The sequence below is a fragment of the Bombina bombina genome, chromosome 4, assembly GCF_027579735.1.
Source record: "Bombina bombina isolate aBomBom1 chromosome 4, aBomBom1.pri, whole genome shotgun sequence".
NCBI classification, from domain to species: Eukaryota; Metazoa; Chordata; class Amphibia; order Anura; family Bombinatoridae; genus Bombina; species Bombina bombina.
Genome location: NC_069502.1, coordinates 253,251,168 through 253,273,087, shown reverse-complemented (window position 1 = coordinate 253,273,087; position 21,920 = coordinate 253,251,168). Strand labels below are relative to the sequence as shown.

At 39.3% G+C, this 21,920-nt stretch overlaps 1 protein-coding gene across 1 annotated transcript in view; it reads left to right on the top strand.

The window, feature by feature from the left end:
• The window catches only part of LOC128656156 (FERM, ARHGEF and pleckstrin domain-containing protein 2), a 243,117-nt gene extending 223,386 nt beyond the window's left edge, over nt 1–19,731 (top strand). Inside the window, exons 10-13 of the mRNA XM_053709896.1 lie at nt 1,783–1,946; nt 2,541–2,609; nt 14,226–14,283; nt 14,801–19,731. Coding sequence (XP_053565871.1) covers nt 1,783–1,946; nt 2,541–2,609; nt 14,226–14,283; nt 14,801–15,769 — 1,260 coding nt within the window. The 3' untranslated portion in view covers nt 15,770–19,731. The remainder of the gene's footprint in view (nt 1–1,782; nt 1,947–2,540; nt 2,610–14,225; nt 14,284–14,800) is intronic.
• Nucleotides 19,732–21,920: the final 2,189 nt, after the last annotated feature.

Genomic DNA, 21,920 nt, shown 5'->3' with positions numbered 1-21,920 from the left:
AAGGTTGGAGGTGGTGGATTTCAAGAGCTGTATCTTGGATGTCTAAAGAGTAAATACTTTTTTGGAAGAGGTGATAGTCTGTGTCTAATGTTGCAGAGAGATTGGTCTGGATCAAGACAAGAATTTGTTTTCTGAGAATGTTCAATAATATGCTAATAATTATAAATCATTGATAAGTTGAAAATTTGAGGTAAGATTTGAATCAGAGTAGCACAGTTATCTGGGAGAAGTTGAGAAGGAAGGGAGTCGATAAGACTGGTTGTGCAATAGGAAAAGACAATTGATACCCATTCATCTGTAGCATTATAGAAGAGGAGTGGTTCAGGAGAAGTTAGTATGAGGACATGGACAGTAGTTTTTTTCATATGGTAGAAGATGAATTTCTGATGTAGTTTGCAGGATTTTGGGATGCAAGGCATTTTAGTGGATGGAGGAAGACAGAGGATGGAATTAGTTAGACCCAAGTGATTAGGGTCCTTTTTTTGAGTGGTTGAGAGCTGAAATATTTTAGCAAGGTGTTTACTGTCCCTTTTAAGAGATGATGGTCACAGCGATGTAAGGGTAGATTAGATAAATGTGAGGGAAAAAAGAGGACGGTGAACACAATGTCAGTAGAGTGACCACCACAGTGATTTGGAAGTGTAGCCAACTGAAAAACTGACAGCTTGGAGGCTGCATTAGGGGCAGAGTTGTTTACTGGAATACGGAATTATCCTAAAATTGTTAGAATTTTGCATGAGATAAAGTGATGGAGCCAATTTACATATGATCTAAGAATTTGGGAAGTGCTTCCAGGTGGTGAATAGATGAGAAGAGCAATACAGAGTGTAAGAAACAGAGAAAAAAAGTGGTCAGAGTGAACTTCAGATGGTGATCATTCTAGGGAAGGAGGTGTAGGAATTATTTGGTATGCAAAGATTAATACAGCACCTTCTTAGATCTCCAGACCTAAGAGTCTGATTAAAATGGTTAAAGGGACACTCAATCAAAATTAAACTTTCATTATTCAGATAGAACATGCCATTTTAAACAACTTTCCAATTTACTTATATTAACAAAATGTGCAGTGTTTTTATATTTAAACTTTTTGAGTCACCAGCTCCTACTGATTCTTTGCAAGAATAAGCGTGTATGCATTTGTGAATGGCTGATGACTGTCGCATGGTACGTGTATGCATTTGTGATTGGCTGATGACTGTCGCATGGTACAGGGGGAGTGTAAAAAGACACAACTTTTAAAATTGTCAGAAAAAAAATCTACTACTCACATGAAGTTCAGACAAAGTGCTTTTGCATTGTCTCGTTATCTTGCATTTGTTGATTATGCAAATCTACTGTGTTGACTGGTCCTTTAAAAAGTGAGAATAGTAAATGTGGTGAAATGTTCATTCTGTTTGGCTTTTAACTTGGTAAGGATGTGAGTTAAAGGATGGGTGAATAAATGGGGAAGCATTTTTTCTTAAGAGTACTTACTGCTGGCCTTGAGTAATTACATAACCTATTTTAATTTCACCTAACTATTCTGATTTAGGTCTATTGTTTTAATTGAAAACTTTAAAGAAAATGAGTGATGGTGTTTGAATGCACAGCACTGAACATATTTTAGGTCTGAATCCAGCACCCCGGTCCCCATTGGAAATTAAAAACTCATCTAACTCTGTAATTAAAAAAATATGTAAAGCATTAGCACTGTACACTATAAAGGAAATTCTTTAAAACAGATAAGAGTTGTGGCTTTGTATATTCTCCTGGTTTTTCCTTAATATCTGTAACATGTTGCAGGGTCCTTATCAGGATTCTCTGGAGTTCCTAATGCACAATCGAGATGTGTGCAAGAGATTCTGGAAGACCTGTGTGGAGTATCACAGCTTCTTTCGCCTCCAGGATCAACCCAAGCCCAAATCCAGGCCGGTTCTGTTGAGTCGGGGCTCCTCTTTCCGCTACAGGTAGACCGGCTGATATTTTAGTTGTGGCCACTCAATAGCCCTCACTAAATGCTGTTCCTTAGTGGCATATTTGTAAGTAACCGGTAATAAAAACACATAGCTTAACAGAACTGGACCATGCACATTTTTTTTTAAACAACTTAAATTTCTCATTATGAAAATATATAGAATGAAACTTTATTAAAAGTACAAAACATCTTCTTTTTTAAGCTACGGGTTTGTAGAAATCTTCAGTATTCTCTGTGTGTTTCTGCCTTCATTGGGGTAGATACCATTTTATTTAGATATATATTTTTATTTAAGAGTAGAAATCAGGGATTCTGCAATACTTAACTGTAAGGTTTTTACATTAAAAAGTGCTTGAAAACTACCTGATGAGCTTTATTTGACTTAAACTTTCCATCTTTTATGTTTGTATTTAAAGATCTGATTACAATTACTTATGGATCAAATGTATGGCAGCTTCTCACCTATATATTAGTTTAATGTAGATTTGTGACTCAATTACCTGTTATACTGAATGTCGTACATTCACTACTAGTAAGTATATCTTACTGTGTTTTAATGAATAAGAATCCTCCTCTTTCTTTTCAGTGGGCGAACACAAAAGCAGCTGATGGATTACATGCGGGACAACAGCATGAAGAAACCAACGCATGAGAGGTAGGCTATGTATTTGTCTATTCCTAGTATATAAAGCTGTAGCTTTCAACTCATCTGAGCCACTTTTGGAAGTTTTTCCCCCCAGTAATTGTGATCTTAGGAGAATGTTATTGGATATAACAGCTACACAAACATCACTGCAAGGTAACTACTCTGATGTAATTGTTGCAGTAGTGTAGAGTGTGCCTCTGCTTCCCCCACACAATAGCAGTAGTCGGGCAAAGTCATGGTAACACAATATCAGTCACATTTAGTGTTATTCATTCTCTCACTTAGTTGCAAACAGAGCATATTTAAGGTATAGTCGGCAGTGTTTAGGCTAAAAAACATTAATGCTAAAGATCCCTGTAAATAGGGTCATCCATGATTTCACCAGACATCAGAGAGAGTCCTTTGGCAGTTGAAACTGTGAAATTCAAGGCAAGTATGATAAGAAAACACGTGTCAAATGAAAACTACTAGCCAACAAACAGGAAGTTAAGAGAGACACTTGGTGTTTAGCAGTCTTGACTAGCTCTGCTCCAGCAAGTATTATTCATCCAGATTAGCCAAGAGTTCAATGCAAACAACACTGCAAACTTACAGGAGTATACTAGAATGCTGTGCTAGATGTGCTAGAACCTATGGGCAGAGTTAGACAAGCCGGGTATCTAGCCAAGGCAGCAGAAAAGTGGGGCTAGGAACAAAGGCAGAAGTCAAGCTAGGATCACAGATCAAAGACCCGCTTGATCAGGACAAGCCAGAAGAAGTGTCCTGTCAAGTCTTTTGTGATTGTTTTATCACTAAACAAAGTAGACAGAGTATTACTCGTTACCAAGTGTGACCTAGGGACACATGAATACATAAGGAAAGAAACACTGTCATTTTTAAACATTTTAAAATGTTATTTGCAACTGTATCACTGAGATAAAGAAATGACAGAGTACAACACCTTACCATAGCGTTATACCAAATCATTTTAAAAACAGTTTCTGCAATCTACAGTAGACTCAGTAGTAGAATTGGTGTACTCAAGCTCTTTATAAATCTTATAAAATTATATATAGAACAGATATTATAAATGATGACTCACTGGGTAATATATCACCTCAGTAGCTGAAAAATGTAATAAATCCTAGACTGCTCATCTAAGGGCTAAAGTGAGCAAAAGCAGGTTGTGATGAAAGTGGTGAACCTCCACACTTTCTGCTCCATGCCGGGAGTTTTTTCTTTTAAATGTCCTCAGATGGCCCTTACCACTGTCTCTCTTTTTTTTTTTAAAGATCCAATGTGAAATTGGACACCATTAACATTATAAGTAGAATACATTTGATTTTATGGACAGGATAACATAATTTTTCAATTATAAGTTTGTAAGTTTTCAATAATGATATTAACCTGTAAGACTTCTCTATGATGGATTTCTCCAACATAGGTGTGTCCGGTCCACGGCGTCATCCTTACTTGTGGGATATTCTCTTCCCCAACAGGAAATGGCAAAGAGCCCAGCAAAGCTGGTCACATGATCCCTCCTAGGCTCCGCCTACCCCAGTCATTCTCTTTGCCGTTGTACAGGCAACATCTCCACGGAGATGGCTTAGAGTTTTTTAGTGTTTAACTGTAGTTTTTATTATTCAATCAAGAGTTTGTTATTTTAAAATAGTGCTGGTATGTACTATTTACTCTGAAACAGAAAAGAGATGAAGATTTCTGTTTGTATGAGGAAAATGATTTTAGCAACCGTTACTAAAATCCATGGCTGTTCCACACAGGACTGTTGAGAGGAATTAACTTCAGTTGGGGGAACAGTGAGCAGTCTTTTGCTGCTTGAGGTATGACACATTCTAACAAGACGATGTAATGCTGGAAGCTGTCATTTTCCCTATGGGATCCGGTAAGCCATTTTTATTCACACAGTAAATAAGGGCTTCACAAGGGCTTATTAAGACTGTAGACATTTTCTGGGCTAAATCGATCATATTTACACATATTTAGCCTTGAGGAATCATTTAATCTGGGTATTTTTTGTAAAATAATATCGGCAGGCACTGTTTTAGACACTTTATTCTATTGGGGCTTTCCCTAATCATAGTCAGAGCCTCATTTTCGCGCCGGTATGGCGCACTTGTTTTTGAGAACAGCATGACATGCAGCTGCATGTGTGTGGAGCTCTGATACATAGAAAAGTCTTTCTGAAGGCATTATTTGGTATCTTATTCCCCTTTGGGCTTGGTTGGGTCTCAGCAAAGCAGATTCCAGGGACTGTAAAGGGGTTAAATATAAAAATATTAAGGGTTAAAGCTTCCAAATTTGGTGTGCAATACTTTTAAGGCTTTAAGACACTGTGGTGAAATTTTGGTGAATTTTGAACAATTCCTTCATACTTTTTCGCAATTGCAGTAATAAAGTGTGTTCAGTTTAAAATTTAAAGTGACAGTAACGGTTTTATTTTAAAACGTTTTTTGTGCTTTGTTATCAAGTTTATGCCTGTTTAACATGTCTGAACTACCAGATAGATTGTGTTCTGACTGTGGGGAAGCCAAGGTTCCTTCTCATTTAAATAGATGTGATTTATGTCATAATAAATTTAGTAAAAATGATGCCCAAGATGATTCCTCAAGTGAGGGGAGTAAGCATGGTACTGCATCATCCCCTCCTTCGTCTACACCAGTTTTGCCCATACAGGAGGCCCCTAGTACATCTAGCGCGCCAATACTCCTTACTATGCAACAATTAACGGCTGTAATGGATAATTCTATCAAAAACATTTTAGCCAATATGCCCACTTATCAGCGAAAGCGCGACTGCTCTGTTTTAGAAAATACTGAAGAGCATGAGGCCGCTGATGATATTGTTTCTGATGGGCCCCTACACCAGTCTGAGGGGGCCAGGGAGGTTTTGTCTGAGGGAGAAATTTCAGATTCAGGAAAAATTTCTCAACAAGCTGAACCTGATGTGATTACTTTTAAATTTAAGTTGGAACATCTCCGCGCTCTGCTTAAGGAGGTGTTATCCAATTTGGATGATTGTGATTATCTGGTCATTCCAGAAACACTATGTAAAATGGATAAGTTCCTAGAGGCCCCGGGGCCCCCCGAAGCTTTTCCTATACTCAAGCGGGTGGCGTACATTGTTAATAAAGAATGGGACAGGCCCGGTGTACCTTTCGTACCTCCCCCCATATTTAAAAAATTGTTTCCTATAGTCGACCCCAGAAAGGACTTATGGCAGACAGTCCCCAAGGTCGAGGGGGCGGTTTCTACTCTAAACAAGCGCACCACTATACCCATAGAAGATAGTTGTGCTTTCCAAGATCCTATGGATAAAAAATTAGAAGGTTTGCTAAAAAAGATGTTTGTTCAGCAAGGTTACCTTCTACAACCAATTGCATGCATTGTCCCTGTCACTACAGCCGCGTGTTTCTGGTGCGATGAGCTAGAAAAGGCGATTATTAGTAATTCTTCTTCTTATGAGGAGATTATGGACAGAATTCGTGCTCTTAAATTGGCTAATTCTTTCACCCTAGACGCCACCTTGCAATTGGCTAGGTTAGCGGCGAAAAATTCTGGGTTTGCTATTGTGGCGCGCAGAGCGCTTTGGTTAAAATCTTGGTCAGCGGATGCGTCTTCCAAGAACAAATTGTTTGACATTCCTTTCAAGGGGAAAACACTGTTTGGCCCTGACTTGAAAGAGTTTATCTCTGATATCACTGGGGGCAAGGGCCACGCCCTTCCTCAGAATAGGTCTTTCAAGGCCAAAAATAAACCTAATTTTCGTCCCTTTCGCAGAAACGGACCAGCCCCAAGTGCTACGTCCTCTAAGCAGGAGGGTAATACTTCTCAAGCCAATCCAGCCTGGAGACCAAGGCAAGGCTGGAACAAAGGAAAGCAGGCCAAGAAACCTGCCACTGCTCCCAAGACAGCATGAGATGCGGGCCCCCGATCCGGGACCGGATTTGGTGGGGGGCAGACTCTCTCTCTTCACTCAGGCTTGGGCAAGAGATGTTCTGGATCCTTGGGCGCTAGAAATAGTCTTCCAAGGTTATCTTCTGGAAGTGATTCATCCTGTTCCATTAAAAGAACGAGGGATGGGGTTCTACTCCAATCTGTTCGTAGTTCCCAAAAAAGAGGGAACGTTCAGACCAATCTTAGATCTCAAGATCCTAAACAAGTTTCTCAAGGTTCCATCGTCCAAAATGGAAACCATTCGAACAATCCTTCCATCCAGAAAGGTCAATTCTTGACCACGGTGGATTTAAAGGATGCGTATCTACATATTCCTGTCCACAAGGAACATCATCGGTTTCTAAGGTTCGCATTCCTGGACAAGCATTACCAGTTCGTGGCGCTTCCTTTCGGATTAGCCACTGTTCCAAGGATTTTCACAAAGGTACTAGGGTCCCTTCTGGCGGTGCTAAGACCAAGGGGCATTGCTGTAGTACCTTACTTGGACGACATTCTGATTCAAGCGTCGTCCCTTCCTCAAGCAAAGGCTCACACGGACATAGTCCTGGCCTTTCTCAGATCTCACGGATGGTAAGTGAACGTGGAAAAGAGTTCTCTATCTCCGTCAACAAGGGTTCCCTTCTTGGGAACAATAATAGACTCCTTAGAAATGAGGATTTTTCTGACAGAGACCAGAAAAACAAAACTTCTAAACTCTTGTCGGATACTTCCTTCCGTTCCTCTTCCTTCCATAGCACAGTGCATGGAAGTGATAGGTTTGATGGTAGCGGCAATGGACATAGTTCCTTTTGCGCGCATTCATCTAAGACCATTTCAATTGTGTATGCTCAGTCAGTGGATTGGGGACTATACAGACTTGTCTCCGAAGATACAAGTAAATCAGAGGACCAGAGACTCACTCCGTTGGTGGCTGTCCCTGGACAACCTGTCGCTAGGGGTGACCTCCCGCAGACCAGAGTGGGTCATTGTCACGACCGACGCCAGTCTGATGGGCTGGGGCGCGGTCTGGGGATCCCTGAAAGCTCAGGGTCTTTGGTCTCGGGAAGAATCTCTTCTACCGATAAATATTCTGGAACTGAGAGCGATATTCAATGCTCTCAAGGCTTGGCCTCAGCTAGCGAGGGCCAAGTTCATACGGTTTCAATCAGACAACATGACGACTGTTGCGTACATCAACCATCAGGGGGGAACAAGGAGTTCCCTGGCGATGGAAGAAGTGACCAAAATCATTCAATGGGCGGAGACTCGCTCCTGCCACCTGTCTGCAATCCACATCCCAGGAGTGGAAACTTGGGAAGCGGATTTTCTGATTCGTCAGACATTGCATCCGGGGGTGTGGGAACTCCATCCGGAAATCTTTGCCCAAATCACTCAACTGTGGGGCATTCCAGACATGGATCTGATGGCCTCTCGTCAGAACTTCAAGGTTCCTTGCTACGGGTCCAGATCCAGGGATCCCAAGGCGACTCTAGTAGATGCACTAGTAGCACCTTGGACCTTCAACCTAGCTTATGTATTCCCGCCGTTTCCTCTCATCCCCAGGCTGGTAGCCAGGATCAATCAGGAGAGGGCGTAGGTGATCTTGATAGCTCCTGCGTAACCACGCAGGACTTGGTAGGCAGATCTGGTGAATATGTCATCGGCTTCACCATGGAAGCTACCTTTGAGACGAGACCTTCTTGTTCAAGGTCCGTTCGAACATCCGAATCTGGTCCTACTCCAGCTGACTGCTTGGAGATTGAACGCTTGATCTTATCAAAGCGAGGGTTCTCAGATTCTGTTATTGATACTCTTGTTCAGGCCAGAAAGCCTGTAACTAGAAAAATTTACCTTGGAGTCTCAACTTAGTTCTTTCAGTTCTTCAGGGGGTTCCGTTTGAACCCTTACATTCCGTTGATATTAAGTTATTATCTTGGAAAGTTTTGTTTTTGGCTGCAATTTCTTCCGCTAGAAGAGTTTCAGAATTATCTGCTCTGCAGTGTTCTCCTCCTTATCTGGTGTTCCATGCAGATAAGGTGGTTTTACGTACTAAACCTGGTTTTCTTCCAAAAGTTGTTTCTAACAAAAACATTAACCAGGAGATAGTCGTGCCTTCTTTGGGTCCGAAACCAGTTTCGAAGAAGGAACGTTTGTTGCACAATTTGGATGTTGTTCGCGCTCTAAAATTCTATTTAGATGCTACAAAGGATTTTAGACAAACATCTTCCTTGTTTGTTGTTTATTCTGGTAACAGGAGAGGTCAAAAAGCAACTTCTACCTCTCTCTCTTTTTGGATTAAAAGCATCATCAGATTGGCTTACGAGACTGCCGGACGGCAGCCTCCTGAAAGAATCACAGCTCATTCCACTAGGGCTGTGGCTTCCACATGGGCCTTCAAGAACGAGGCTTCTGTTGATCAGATATGTAGGGCAGCGACTTGGTCTTCACTGCTCACTTTTACCAAATTTTACAAGTTTGATACTTTTGCTTCTTCTGAGGCTATTTTTTGGGAGAAAGGTTTTGCAAGCCGTGGTGCCTTCCATTTAGGTGACCTGATTTGCTCCCTCCCTTCATCCGTGTCCTAAAGCTTTGGTATTGGTTCCCACAAGTAAGGATGACGCCGTGGACCGGACACACCTATGTTGGAGAAAACAGAATTTATGTTTACCTGATAAATTACTTTCTCCAACGGTGTGTCCGGTCCACGGCCCGCCCTGGTTTTTTAATCAGGTCTGATGATTTATTTTCTTTAACTACAGTCACCACGGTATCATATGGTTTCTCCTATGCAAATATTCCTCCTTAACGTCGGTCGAATGACTGGGGTAGGCGGAGCCTAGGAGGGATCATGTGACCAGCTTTGCTGGGCTCTTTGCCATTTCCTGTTGGGGAAGAGAATATCCCACAAGTAAGGATGACGCCGTGGACCGGACACACCGTTGGAGAAAGTAATTTATCAGGTAAACATAAATTCTGTTTTTTCTGCGTCTGCATTTTTTCTGATGTGAGAGCCCTGCTGTCGATTTTCCATCAGAATAAAGTAGTGTTTAATGTAGGTTGTTGGTTTTTAAAATAAAAAACAGGGCTGGCTCTATGACGGCACCTGATTGGGACCAAGAGATCCAAGCTGCATTTGACAGAGTCAGCAAATAGGAAGAGTACCAATGCTTCAGTGGGGAATGTGAGTCAAAATATTATCCAACCTGGATTTCCATTCAAAGTCAGATGCAGACTGTGAAAGTTTGCAGTTTCAGTAGGGCACAAAAACCAAAGATGGTTGTCAGTAGCAATGGTAAATATTTCTTTGATCAAGAAAATGTAATGTTGGATATGAAACAAAGAAGGAATTATCAAATGGCAATCTCTCCATATTTATGTTGCAAAAGACAGCAATAAAAGCATATTTATGGATAGACCTGGTTACTATAAATAATACATTTGTATTTGATCTTCCTTATTGCTGATAAACATGATCCGTGTTTTACATGATTCCTAACATAAACTGATAAAAGCACCCCAGAAGTAAACAGGACGTTGTACATTTTATATAAATAATTATGTCCCTTTATTCAATAAACATATGTGGTGGGGGTTTTCAGGCATGGACGCTTTTTCGTCACCTGCAATAAAACTTTCCCTTACTGCAATTGCTTTTCAATAGTCAAACTCCACCCTTCTTTTGCCTCATTTGAAGGAGGACTTCTGGACTTTAGTCTGCAGATAACAATGCACTTTATAGTAACAAAATGACCGTGGCTATCCTTGTTGTCTGCAGGCTCACTCTAGATTGGCTTAGCTGTTGAAAAGCAATTGCCGCAAACAATATGTCAATTTGTTTTATAATGGTTTAGCCTTGGCTGATATATTATTCTATAGCAAGGCAACAGAATTTGCTGTCCCTTTAAGCCATTTCCTGCATTTTTAACATGCTTGAATAGTTCTCTTTTGATATTCATTTTTTTTTCTACTTTAATACTGTATTAACTGCCACATGTGTGGTTAACGGGATATTATACTGTACTAGAGATGTGCATTCAGCAGTTTCGTTCACTGCCGAATGCAGAAGTGGCTGCTTGCGGTATTCCGTTCTTTTCGAGCCAACTATCTTCTTGTGCACATGAAATACACTAAGATATGTGTAATTCTAGATCTCGGTGTGTTTCACTAACATAAGACGATATTTTGTTCCGAAAAAAGCTGCAAGCAACTGCTGAATGCACTTCTCTATATTGTGCTTTTTTTCTCAGATTTAATGTGTTCTCAAAGATCTCTTTTAAACATTAACATACATAAAATAGTTTATAAATAGCTCCTTTTATTTTATTGTTTAAAATCGCTGCTATTGCCAGCGTTAAAATAGCATTAAAAACCACCACTGATGAGTACCTGGTATTTCTTCTGTTATGTGTGATCAGTCCACGGGTCATCATTACTTCTGGGATATAACTCCTCCCCAACAGGAAATGCAAGAGGATTCACCCAGCAGAGCTGCATATAGCTCCTCCCCTCTACGTCAGTCCCAGTCATTCTCTTGCACCCAACGACTAGATAGGATGTGTGAGAGGACTATGGTGATTATACTTAGTTTTTATGACTTCAATCAAAAGTTTGTTATTTTAAAATAGCACCGGAGCGTGTTATTACTTCTCTGGCAGAGTTTGAGGAAGAATCTGACAGAGATTTTTTACTATGATTTTAACCGGAGTCGTTAAGATCATATTGCTGTTCTCGACCATCTGAGGGAGGTAAAGGCTTCAGATCAGGGGACAGCGGGCAGATGAATCTGCATTGAGGTATGTGGCAGTTTTTATTTTCTGAATGGAATTGATGAGAAAAGCCTGCCATACCGTTAAAATGACATGTATGTATACACTTCAGTATTCTGGGGATGGTATTTCACCGGAACTACTGTGTTAAAGGTCACTAATCCTTTTAATAACTATTCTCATGTTAAACGTTTTTGCTGGAATGTAGAATCGTTTACATTGCTGAGGTACTGTGTAAATAAATGTTTGGGCATTATTTTCCACTTGGCAGTTTTTTGCTTTAATTGTGACAGTTTCGTTTCTCTTCACTGCTGTGTGGGAGAGGGAGGGGCCGTTTTTGGCGCTCTTTGCTACGCATCAAAAAAAAAAAAAAAAAAAAAAAATTCTGGAATTGAGGGCAGTTCTCAATGCCCTTCTGGCTTGGCCCCAGTTAATAACTCGGGGGTTCATCAGGTTTCAGTCGGACAACATCACGACTGTAGCTTACATCAACCATCAGGGAGGGACAAGAAGCTCCCTAGCAATGATGGAAGTATCAAAGATAATTCGCTGGGCAGAGTCTCACTCTTGCCACCTGTCAGCAATCCACATCCCGGGAGTGGAGAACTGGGAGGCGGATTTCTTGAGTCGCCAGACTCTTCATCCGGGGGAGTGGGAACTTCATCCGGAGGTCTTTGCCCAAATACTTCGACGTTGGGGCAAACCAGAGATAGATCTCATGGCGTCTCGCCAGAACGCCAAACTTCCTCGCTACGGGTCCAGATCCAGGGATCCGGAAGCAGTTCTGATAGATGCTTTGACAGCACCTTGGAACTTCAGGATGGCTTATGTGTTTCCACCCTTCCCGCTGCTTCCTCGATTGATTGCCAAAATCAAACAGGAGAGAGCATCAGTAATTCTAATAGCACCTGCTTGGCCACGCAGGACTTGGTATGCAGATCTAGTGGACATGTCATCCTGTCCGCCTTGGTCTCTACCTCTAAGACAGGACCTTCTGATACAGGGTCCATTCAAACATCAAAATCTAACTTCTCTGAAGCTGACTGCTTGGAAATTGAACGCTTGATTTTATCAAAACGTGGTTTTTCTGAGTCGGTTATTGATACCCTGATTCAGGCTAGGAAGCCTGTTACCAGAAGGATTTACCATAAAATATGGCGGAAATACCTATACTGGTGCGAATCCAAAGGTTACTCCTGGAGTAAGGTTAGGATCGCTAGGATATTGTCTTTTCTACAAGAAGGTTTAGAAAAGGGTTTATCAGCTAGTTCATTAAAGGGACAGATTTCAGCTCTGTCCATCTTGTTACACAGACGTCTGTCAGAAAATCCAGACGTCCAGTCCTTTTGTCAGGCTTTAGCTAGGATCAAGCCTGTGTTTAAAGCTGTTGCTCCACCATGGAGTTTAAACTTAGTTCTTAACGTTTTACAGGGTGTTCCGTTTGAACCCCTTCATTCCATTGATATAAAAATGTTATCTTGGAAAGTTCTGTTTTTAATGGCTATTTCCTCGGCTCGAAGAGTCTCGGAGTTATCAGCCTTACATTGTGATTCCCCTTATCTGATTTTTCACTCAGACAAGGTAGTTCTGCGTACTAAACCTGGGTTCTTACCTAAGGTAGTCACTAACAGGAACATCAATCAAGAGATTGTTGTCCCATCCTTGTGTCCAAATCCTTCTTCAAAGAAGGAACGTCTTTTACACAATCTGGATGTAGTTCGTGCCCTCAAGTTCTACTTGCAGGCAACTAAAGATTTTCGCCAAACTTCTTCCTTGTTTGTCGTTTACTCTGGACAGAGGAGAGGTCAAAAAGCTTCTGCTACCTCTCTCTCTTTTTGGCTTCGTAGCATAATACGTTTAGCCTATGAGACTGCTGGACAGCAGCCTCCTGAAAGAATTACAGCTCACTCCACTAGAGCTGTGGCTTCCACTTGGGCCTTTAAGAATGAGGCCTCTGTTGAACAGATTTGCAAGGCTGCAACTTGGTCTTCGCTTCATACTTTTTCCAAATTTTACAAATTTGACACTTTTGCTTCTTCGGAGGCTATTTTTGGGAGAAAGGTTCTTCAGGCAGTGGTTCCTTCTGTATAATGAGCCTGCCTATCCCTCCCGTCATCCGTGTACTTTTGCTTTGGTATTGGTATCCCAGAAGTAATGATGACCCGTGGACTGATCACACATAACAGAAGAAAACATAATTTATGCTTACCTGATAAATTCCTTTCTTCTGTTGTGTGATCAGTCCACGGCCCGCCCTGTTTTTAAGGCAGGTAAATATCTTTTAAATTATACTCCAGTCACCACTTCACCCTTGGTTACTCCTTTCTCGTTGTTTCTTGGTCGAATGACTGGGACTGACGTAGAGGGGAGGAGCTATATGCAGCTCTGCTGGGTGAATCCTCTTGCATTTCCTGTTGGGGAGGAGTTATATCCCAGAAGTAATGATGACCCGTGGACTGATCACACAACAGAAGAAAGGAATTTATCAGGTAAGCATAAATTATGTTTTTCTATAGAAAAAATATGTATTGGAAACTGTATACGGCCTTAAAGGGACATGAAACATTTTTTTTTCACATAGAAAAAAAAAGTGCAATAGAGCAATTTTAAACAGCTTTCCAATTGACTTAGGTTATTAAATTATCTTGTTTCTTTTTGTTCCAATGTTCATGCTGATGGTTAGTTGTTAAAATGAATGTAGCTTATGTTCCTGGTGAGATGTCCTCTCTCTTTAAGAAGGCAGCAGCTACATGGTGTTTGTGTTTACTGAGAAGTAGGGTAACTAACTGTTCCTTACACATGTGAAGTATTGCTTTCATGTTAACTCTTTAGTGCCGCATATGTATATAAATAAGCTGCTATATTAATGACTGGGGCATTGGTGTGTATATGGGATTCTTCTGACTGCATTGCTCTCTGTTCTGCAGGAGCCACAGCAAAGCCAGAGTGTCCCCTTGCACTGCCATCCCTGACTCTCCAAAGCAGGTGCGTTTAGCTTTATAGCACTGGGTGCTTCTTGCTTTGCTGTCTCTCTCGCTTTGCCTCCCAATGCTTTGTTGTAGTACTGTTGTTTACTAGTACCCATAAGCCTCATCCAAATTGCTTTGCTTATCATCTGACTGTTATGTTGAACTTTCTGCAGTCTTTCTTGCTAAACTGATATGTTGCTTGTGCATCTTCCTTTAGTGCTTTTGTAATGACTTGCCAAAATCTAACTGTTAATAAGTCTTTCTCTTGCTCAACTACCATACATTTTTCTTACTTGCTTTTGTTAGCACCCACACATTGCAGCTGTTTTGGGTTTCTATTATACATTTGGATTTCTGGGGTGATTCTAAATGGTTCTGTTGTGCCGTAATATATTTGCTGCTCCAGGTCTGTAGATCTACTGTGTTGGTCTGGCATTCAGCACATTGAAATAAGCTTTGTTTGTGTTAATTGCATGCTTGCTTTGATATATTTTCATCCTTTTTTTTTTTCTTCCTCTTTGTTTTCTTTTCAGAAGTTTCATTTCATTGAGAGTTTGAGTATTCCTACAGCACCTTCTCCACCTACACTGTCACTTCATTCCTTCTCCATCCCAAGTACCCCATCCGACCAGAAAAACACATATAAAGATAATGATGTCCTAACTTCTCATCAGCGAGAGGAGCCAGCCAAGAAAATACAAGAGAATCTGGGACTTCCGGCTCAGCCTCCATCACAAGGTCTTAATCCTAACCCTACCCCTTCATTATATAGTAGACAAGATTCTGCAGAGATTAGGGACACAGAAAATATCTCACAGGGTGAAAATGTCAAGATGTGGGTATCGGGATTCTCTGATTCCCTCCTCCTGACTGAAGAGTTTATAGATGATGACCCAGCTGACATCTCTTTTGGTGGAGGAGCAGATCTGTACTCATATGATGGAAGTCTGGAACCAGCAGTGCATGGCGATCTCCCTCCTGATGATTATTATCTTGGTGAAGGTGATGTAAGGGACTTTAATGGAAATCCAAGGCCTACAGATGCTAGTGAGCTGTTTGAGATGAAGGCCCAGGCTAGTTTCATGCAGAGCCTCTTAAATCCTTCTGAAAACGGCTCCCTTCTCCATCATCATTCAGAGAGCAGCTCTTTACGCAATCATCGTTCCGAAAGCAGTTCCCTCTCCAACCTTAATGGGCTACCAAATTTCTCACGTTCTGCCAACCACTCCACCGCCAGCTCTATGATCAACTTCCCAGCATGCTCTGTACGTTCTGAGTCAAGCTCTGCCTTCCAGTTTGGTGATATCTTAGATCAACTGGAACAGCTTAGCTACCCTGCAACAACCACTGAAGACTCCAGTAGCTCTGATGGAGATTCATGGGACTCTGGTGAAGAGACACCCCTAGATATAAACCTGTTTTTCAGCAACCCTCTGACAAATTATCATGCCAATCTAAATCAGTTTGGTTTACTTGAAAAGAGAGAGCCCGCCGATCTTTAAAACCAGGGATAATAATACAATAAAATGAACAGTGCCTGACACACTAATTTACATGTAATTACTATACAAAATCTTGCCAAGTCTAAATCACACAAAATACTGTTACTTTGATGGTTTTGATATATTTTTTGGCCTTTCTTCTTCAGTGTTCGGTTCAACGGTAATAATTAATTGTAATAATTTTAGGATCAATGTAAAGGTTAAATTAAGTTAGCCCAAGATGAAAAATACAGTTTAATTCAGTATGGTACGTGTATAATCAAATAATTCATTTAGTAGATATATAACTTTATAGAAAATTGAAATGATTTGTAATAGAATCGTTTGGGCAGATTTTAGTTGGATTCTTAAAATATTTTGTTATGTTTCTAACTTAACTGCAGCTTCACTTAAAGGAACATTAAACCCAAAATGTTTCTTTCATGATTCAGATAGAGAATACAATTTTAAACAACTTTCTAATTTACTTCTATTATCTAATTTGCTTCATTCTCTTAATATTCTTTCCTAAAAAGCATATTTAGATATGCTCAGTAGCTTCTGATTGGTGGCTGTACATAGATGCCTCATATGATTGGCTCACTTATGTGCATAAGGATATATAAAGGATGAAGCAAATTAGATAATAGAAGTAAATTGTAATGTTGTTTAAAATTGTATTATCTGTCTGAATAATGAGAGAAAAATTTTGGGTTTAATGTCCCTTTAAATATGTTACTATATGCTTTTTATTCAACCACATAATATTCCTACACCGCACTCCTACCAAACTTATCTCTTATATGGCTTTTTTCTTAACTTATTACACAGTATCACATTTAACAACTTCCTCTCACATTCCCTTTTAGGTTTGACACTACACTTGAGCCACACAGAGCCACACTCTATACTTTACATACAAACTTACACATACATGTAGTGCCGTATTGCCTTTTTTTTTTTTATATGGGAAAAAAACCTGGTAGAAATTTTACCCAGAATTGCCGGAATTGGAACAGCGCTATTAGTTGGTTTATATTGTGGAAAATGTATTTTCCAGTACTTGACATGTTTGTCTCCCTGGTCATAATGTGGAGAGTTGCTGATAATCCTAAATGTATTGACTTTAGTCTACACGTGCATAAGTTTCTGCACTGTTTGTTACTACAGTTGACAAAGTGTGCACTCCATTAATTACAGCTCTGTGAGTTGTGTAAATGTTTTGTCTGGCAGCACCAGTCAGCAGGATTTCCTTGACCTGCTCGGACACAATCCATTTATTTAAACACAGCCAGTGTTTCTCCGCTTAATTGGAAATAAATTGCAGTGCAATACAAAGCTAATAATTACTATAATAATTAGCCTCTGATTTAATTTTTTTGCATTTAATATGAAATTAGGTAGCATTTGTTTTATTTAGATAGAAACTGATACAAAAGAAGTAAACACATTTCTTTTAATTGGCTCATCTGAATTCTGAAATGATGTACAGTATGTTACTTTAAAATGTCTAAGATTCATTTGAGGTTTGGATCCTTTCAGTGCCATTATAATGAAATAGAATCATTACAAGTCTATGAAGACTTCATGTGTTCTATTTATATTTCCCTTTAGCATGCTTCCCATTGATTTCAAATGTCTAAAAAGCCTTAATACATAATCTAAGTTCCAGAAAGACTGATATGTTTATGTATATGATCTATTTCCCAGTCATACAAAGGCTTTTTTTTCCTCTAGATTAAACAATAACAATGTTATTGCTTCTTTATACGACTAGCTGATTGTATGACAGTGCTATGTGATTGTTCCTATAACTGTAATGTGCTGAAGAGTGTACAAAACTACATACAACTAATGGACTAGGCTGATGTTTGCTGCAAGCCATGTATGTAATGTTCTTACAAATACGTACCCCTGAGGTACAGTGGTTTGGGGCACAACTTGAATGTCTCAGGTTTTTTTTACTATAAGTTACGTCTATGGATTTAACTTGATACTTTTCAGTGAATTTATTAGCCTGTTAATAATCTACCAATGAATTTAAGTTACAGGCATTATATTGTATTAACTTGGCCACTTTATTCTGTCATGAAGACACATTGTTAACTATAACTCAATATGCAGATTGCTGTTACACAGTGTTCTGTGCATAGCATAGAGCATCATAAATACTGCACATTGCTGATTGTAAAAGTAGAAATACTACAGACTCTAGTGGGCTCTTTAACAGTATTGCACATGGTGGTGTTTACTAATTGCCAATACTTATATAGTATTGGTCTTTTTTAATGTTTGCAGATTTTGTGTTTAAACACCATTATAATTGCTGATTACTATTACCATAGTTTACCTCTGCCATCACTATACATTCCTTTTTATTTGTGCCATTTGATATTGGCAGTGCTACTGGTTTTACTATAAAAAAAAACTAGTTCAAAGATGGTTTCATAGTAGCTCAATACTTACTGAACTACATCCTTTGTCTCTGTGGGCCATTTTGCTTACTTATTTAATTTGTTTGGCACAATGGTTTATTTGTGCTGCAAGCAGATTTTCTTTAGCTACATTGCTGCCAGTCTAGTGTGTATTATATCTGCACACTTTTTTACTTTTTATCAGCATACTGTCCCAACAAGTAGAGATTAGCCTATAACACTTTATGCTCTTACCAGATTTATTTTACTTCTCATTTCATTTTATCCAAATCTTAAACAATTCATATGTATCATTGTTTACATAAACAACTATAAAAAAGAAATCATTACGTTACATGATATTTTATGGTGATTGCACATATCTTGTTCACTTTATATAGTCCCAGAGAACAATGCATTTAAGGATTGTTTTGGCTTTTATGATTTATTACTGGTGGGATATTCTTTCGCTTTGAGTATGATGTTTTTGCTGCCTCTCCCACCAGTTGAGTCTGATTTTCAATGCACTATGTAGCAAAAGGATAGGATGCTTGATGTCTTAGTGCACTAACATTGTTGCCCCTGTAAGTATTAGAAGAGCGGCACAGCTGAGCATAGGGTACAACTGTTCTAGGTAGCCTTTATTGGCCATGTGATACCCACAGAATTGTATATTTACCTACTTTTAAAGGAGCCTAGAAGTTCCTAAAACAAAAGCAGTGCTGTATAGTTGACAATTAAATGTTACAGAAGAAAAGTGACAGCCTCTGGCACTTTCCACTGCCAACACTGGTTCTCGATTGGCTACATACCGTCTCCTAGCCTTTAGTTAATTGGCACGTGACTTATGTGGGCAGTGGAAAGTGATGGAAGCAATTTTTGACAGGTAGGTGAATTTGCATTACAGTATAACATTAAAGCACTAAAGCAACATTCTGCTTTGTATTAACGAGCTATTCTCCTCCTCCAAAACTGTAACTGTAAATGGAAATAACAACCATACCCCTTGGGATTCTTTCCTGATAATGCACCTGCACCATGTGAGTTTTCCCTTTTAAGGAGGTCTTGTTAACCCTTTATAAAGCTGCTTCCTGACAGCACATTGGGTTTTTTTTTATTTCAGGATTCTATTGAAAGTAGCTGAACTTTTTTCATAACAAAGTTTCTTCAACATTTGCTTATATATTAACCAAACTAAATAGCCTTGGGTTGCACTTTGATTGGCTCTGTCTTGCATTGTTAATAATTCCCTCATTTCTCCACAAATGACCTAGGTTTTTGTTTGGAGAGATTTCTGCTGAATTTGACTGGTTGCACTGATCATAATGATTATTATTTTTAGTATCGTTTTCACAGGATCTTTATATTTTAATCTTTGTGCCTTAACACTTTTACTGATTTTTGCATAGGCTTGTACCGTGCCTGTTCTGTAAAACATTTAAGTGCCAATATAGATTTACAGAAAAGATGACATTTTTACATGTTTTTGCTAACAATGACAGATTTGTTTAATACCAAATGTTATATGTAATAAAATGTGGAGTGATGACTCTCTCCTCTTTTACATTACACAGCTTGTTTTATTATTTTATTCTGAAAGTTGTTATTGTCATGTACCGGTGTCTAGATATTTAAATGCTGTGTGTGTGCTTGTGGATATGCCTATAACCGTCTATAAGTATTTTGTATTCTACATCAGGGAATAGGTAGAGGGTTTATACATCTACCAGGTGCTCTCTAATGTTCATCCTGGCTTATAGATAAATTGTTACCATGATTTGTTATGTTTAAAATCTTTTTATGTTACCAGTGAATAGGGAGGGTTATTTCACAACTAGGGAGATCAAGTGAAGCTGCTATGTTTATTACTATTGCATTCAGCCCCTCCCAGTATCTGCCATATATCCCAATATACCCAGTTTGGCCCTGAGTGCTTTACCTGTAACATTCTCTTGATCTTCATGCTGGAGCAAGCATATAGTTGACTGCATATTAGACTCCATTCCAATGAACTTTATGGACATTGTCTACTTCCTAATTTACATTCTCACACAATCCCACCCTTAAAACACCAAAATTGATACAAATAATTAATAAGTCAAAATTAAACTTTTATGATACAGAGCACACAATTTCTAACAACTTTCCAGTTCATATTCATTATCTAACTATGGACAAATTTTTTACATGCACAATTTCTGAGGCACCAGCTTCTCATGAGCATGTGCAAGATTTGCAGAATATATTTATATGCATTTTGTGATTGGCTGACTGCTGTCACATGATGCCGTGGGAAGGAAAATAAAACTAACTGGAATTTGTCCGAAAAAAATCTACTACTATTGTCAAATTCAAACAGTGTTTTTGCATTGTCTATTTATTTATTAATTATGCTTTCTTTCATGTAATTGGCAAGAGTCCATGAGCTAGTGACGTATGGGATATACAATCCTACCAGGAGGGGCAAAGTTTCCCAAACCTCAAAATGCCTATAAATACACCCCTCACCACACCCACAATTCAGTTTAACAAACTTTGCCTCCTATGGAGGTGGTGAAGTAAGTTTGTGCTAAGATTTCTACGTTGATATGCGCTTCTTAGCATTTTGAAGACCGATTCCTCTCAGAGTACAGTGAATGTCAGAGGGATGTGAAGGGAGTATCACCTATTGAATGCAATGGTTTTCCTCACGAGAGATCTATTTCATAGGTTCTCTGTTATCGGTTGTAGAGATTCATCTCCTACCTCCCTTTTCAGACGATATACTCTCATATTCCATTACCTCTTCTGATAACTGTTTCAGTACTGGTTTGGCTATCTGCTATATGTGGATGGGTGTCTTTTGGTAAGTATGTTTTCATTACTTAAGACACTCTCAGCTATGGTTTGACACTTTATGTATTTATATAAAGTTCTAAATATATGTATTGTACTTATACTTAAACCTGACTCATGGCAAATATATTTCCTTTTGCAGACTGTCAGTTTCATATCTGGGAAATGAATTTTTAAAAAAAATGTATTTCTTACCTGGGGTATAGTCTTTTTTTTCAATTGACTGTCATTTTAAATTTGCGGGCAGAATTAGGCTCGCGAGGGCGCATAATGCCAAAGTATATTGCGTCATTTTTGGCGCAAGATTTTTTTTTGGCGCAAAGTTACGTTTGATGACGCAAATTCGTCACTTCCGGCGTCTTAGTTGACGCAGGGTCCTTTCACAAGGTTACGTCTTCAATGACGCGAGTGTGTCATTTCCAGATGTTAGCGCCAAAATGTTTTTCTGTTTGTGTTGTGCGTCATACTTGGCACCAAATATTTTCATTTCATTATTTAAAACCCCATTCCTATATGCCGCTTGCCTTTTTTCTCTATTAGAGGGCTATGCTGTTTGCATTTTTTTCCCATTCTTGAAACTGCCATATAAGGAAATTGATAATTTTGCTTTATATGTTGTTGTTTTTCTCTTACATTTGCAAGATGTCTCAATCTGATCCTGTCTCAGAAATCCCTATTGGAACCCTGCTGCCTGATAACAGTTCTACCAAAGCTAAGTGTATTTGTTGTAAATTTGTGGAGATTATATCTCCAGCTGTGGTTTCTAATAGTTGTCATGATAAACTTTTACATGCAGATGTGTCCATCAGTAATAGTACATTGCCTGTTGCTGTTCCTTTAACATCTAATGTACAAGATATACCTGTGAATTTAAAACAATTTATTGCTGATTCTATTCAGAAGGCTTTGTCTGCCATCCCGCC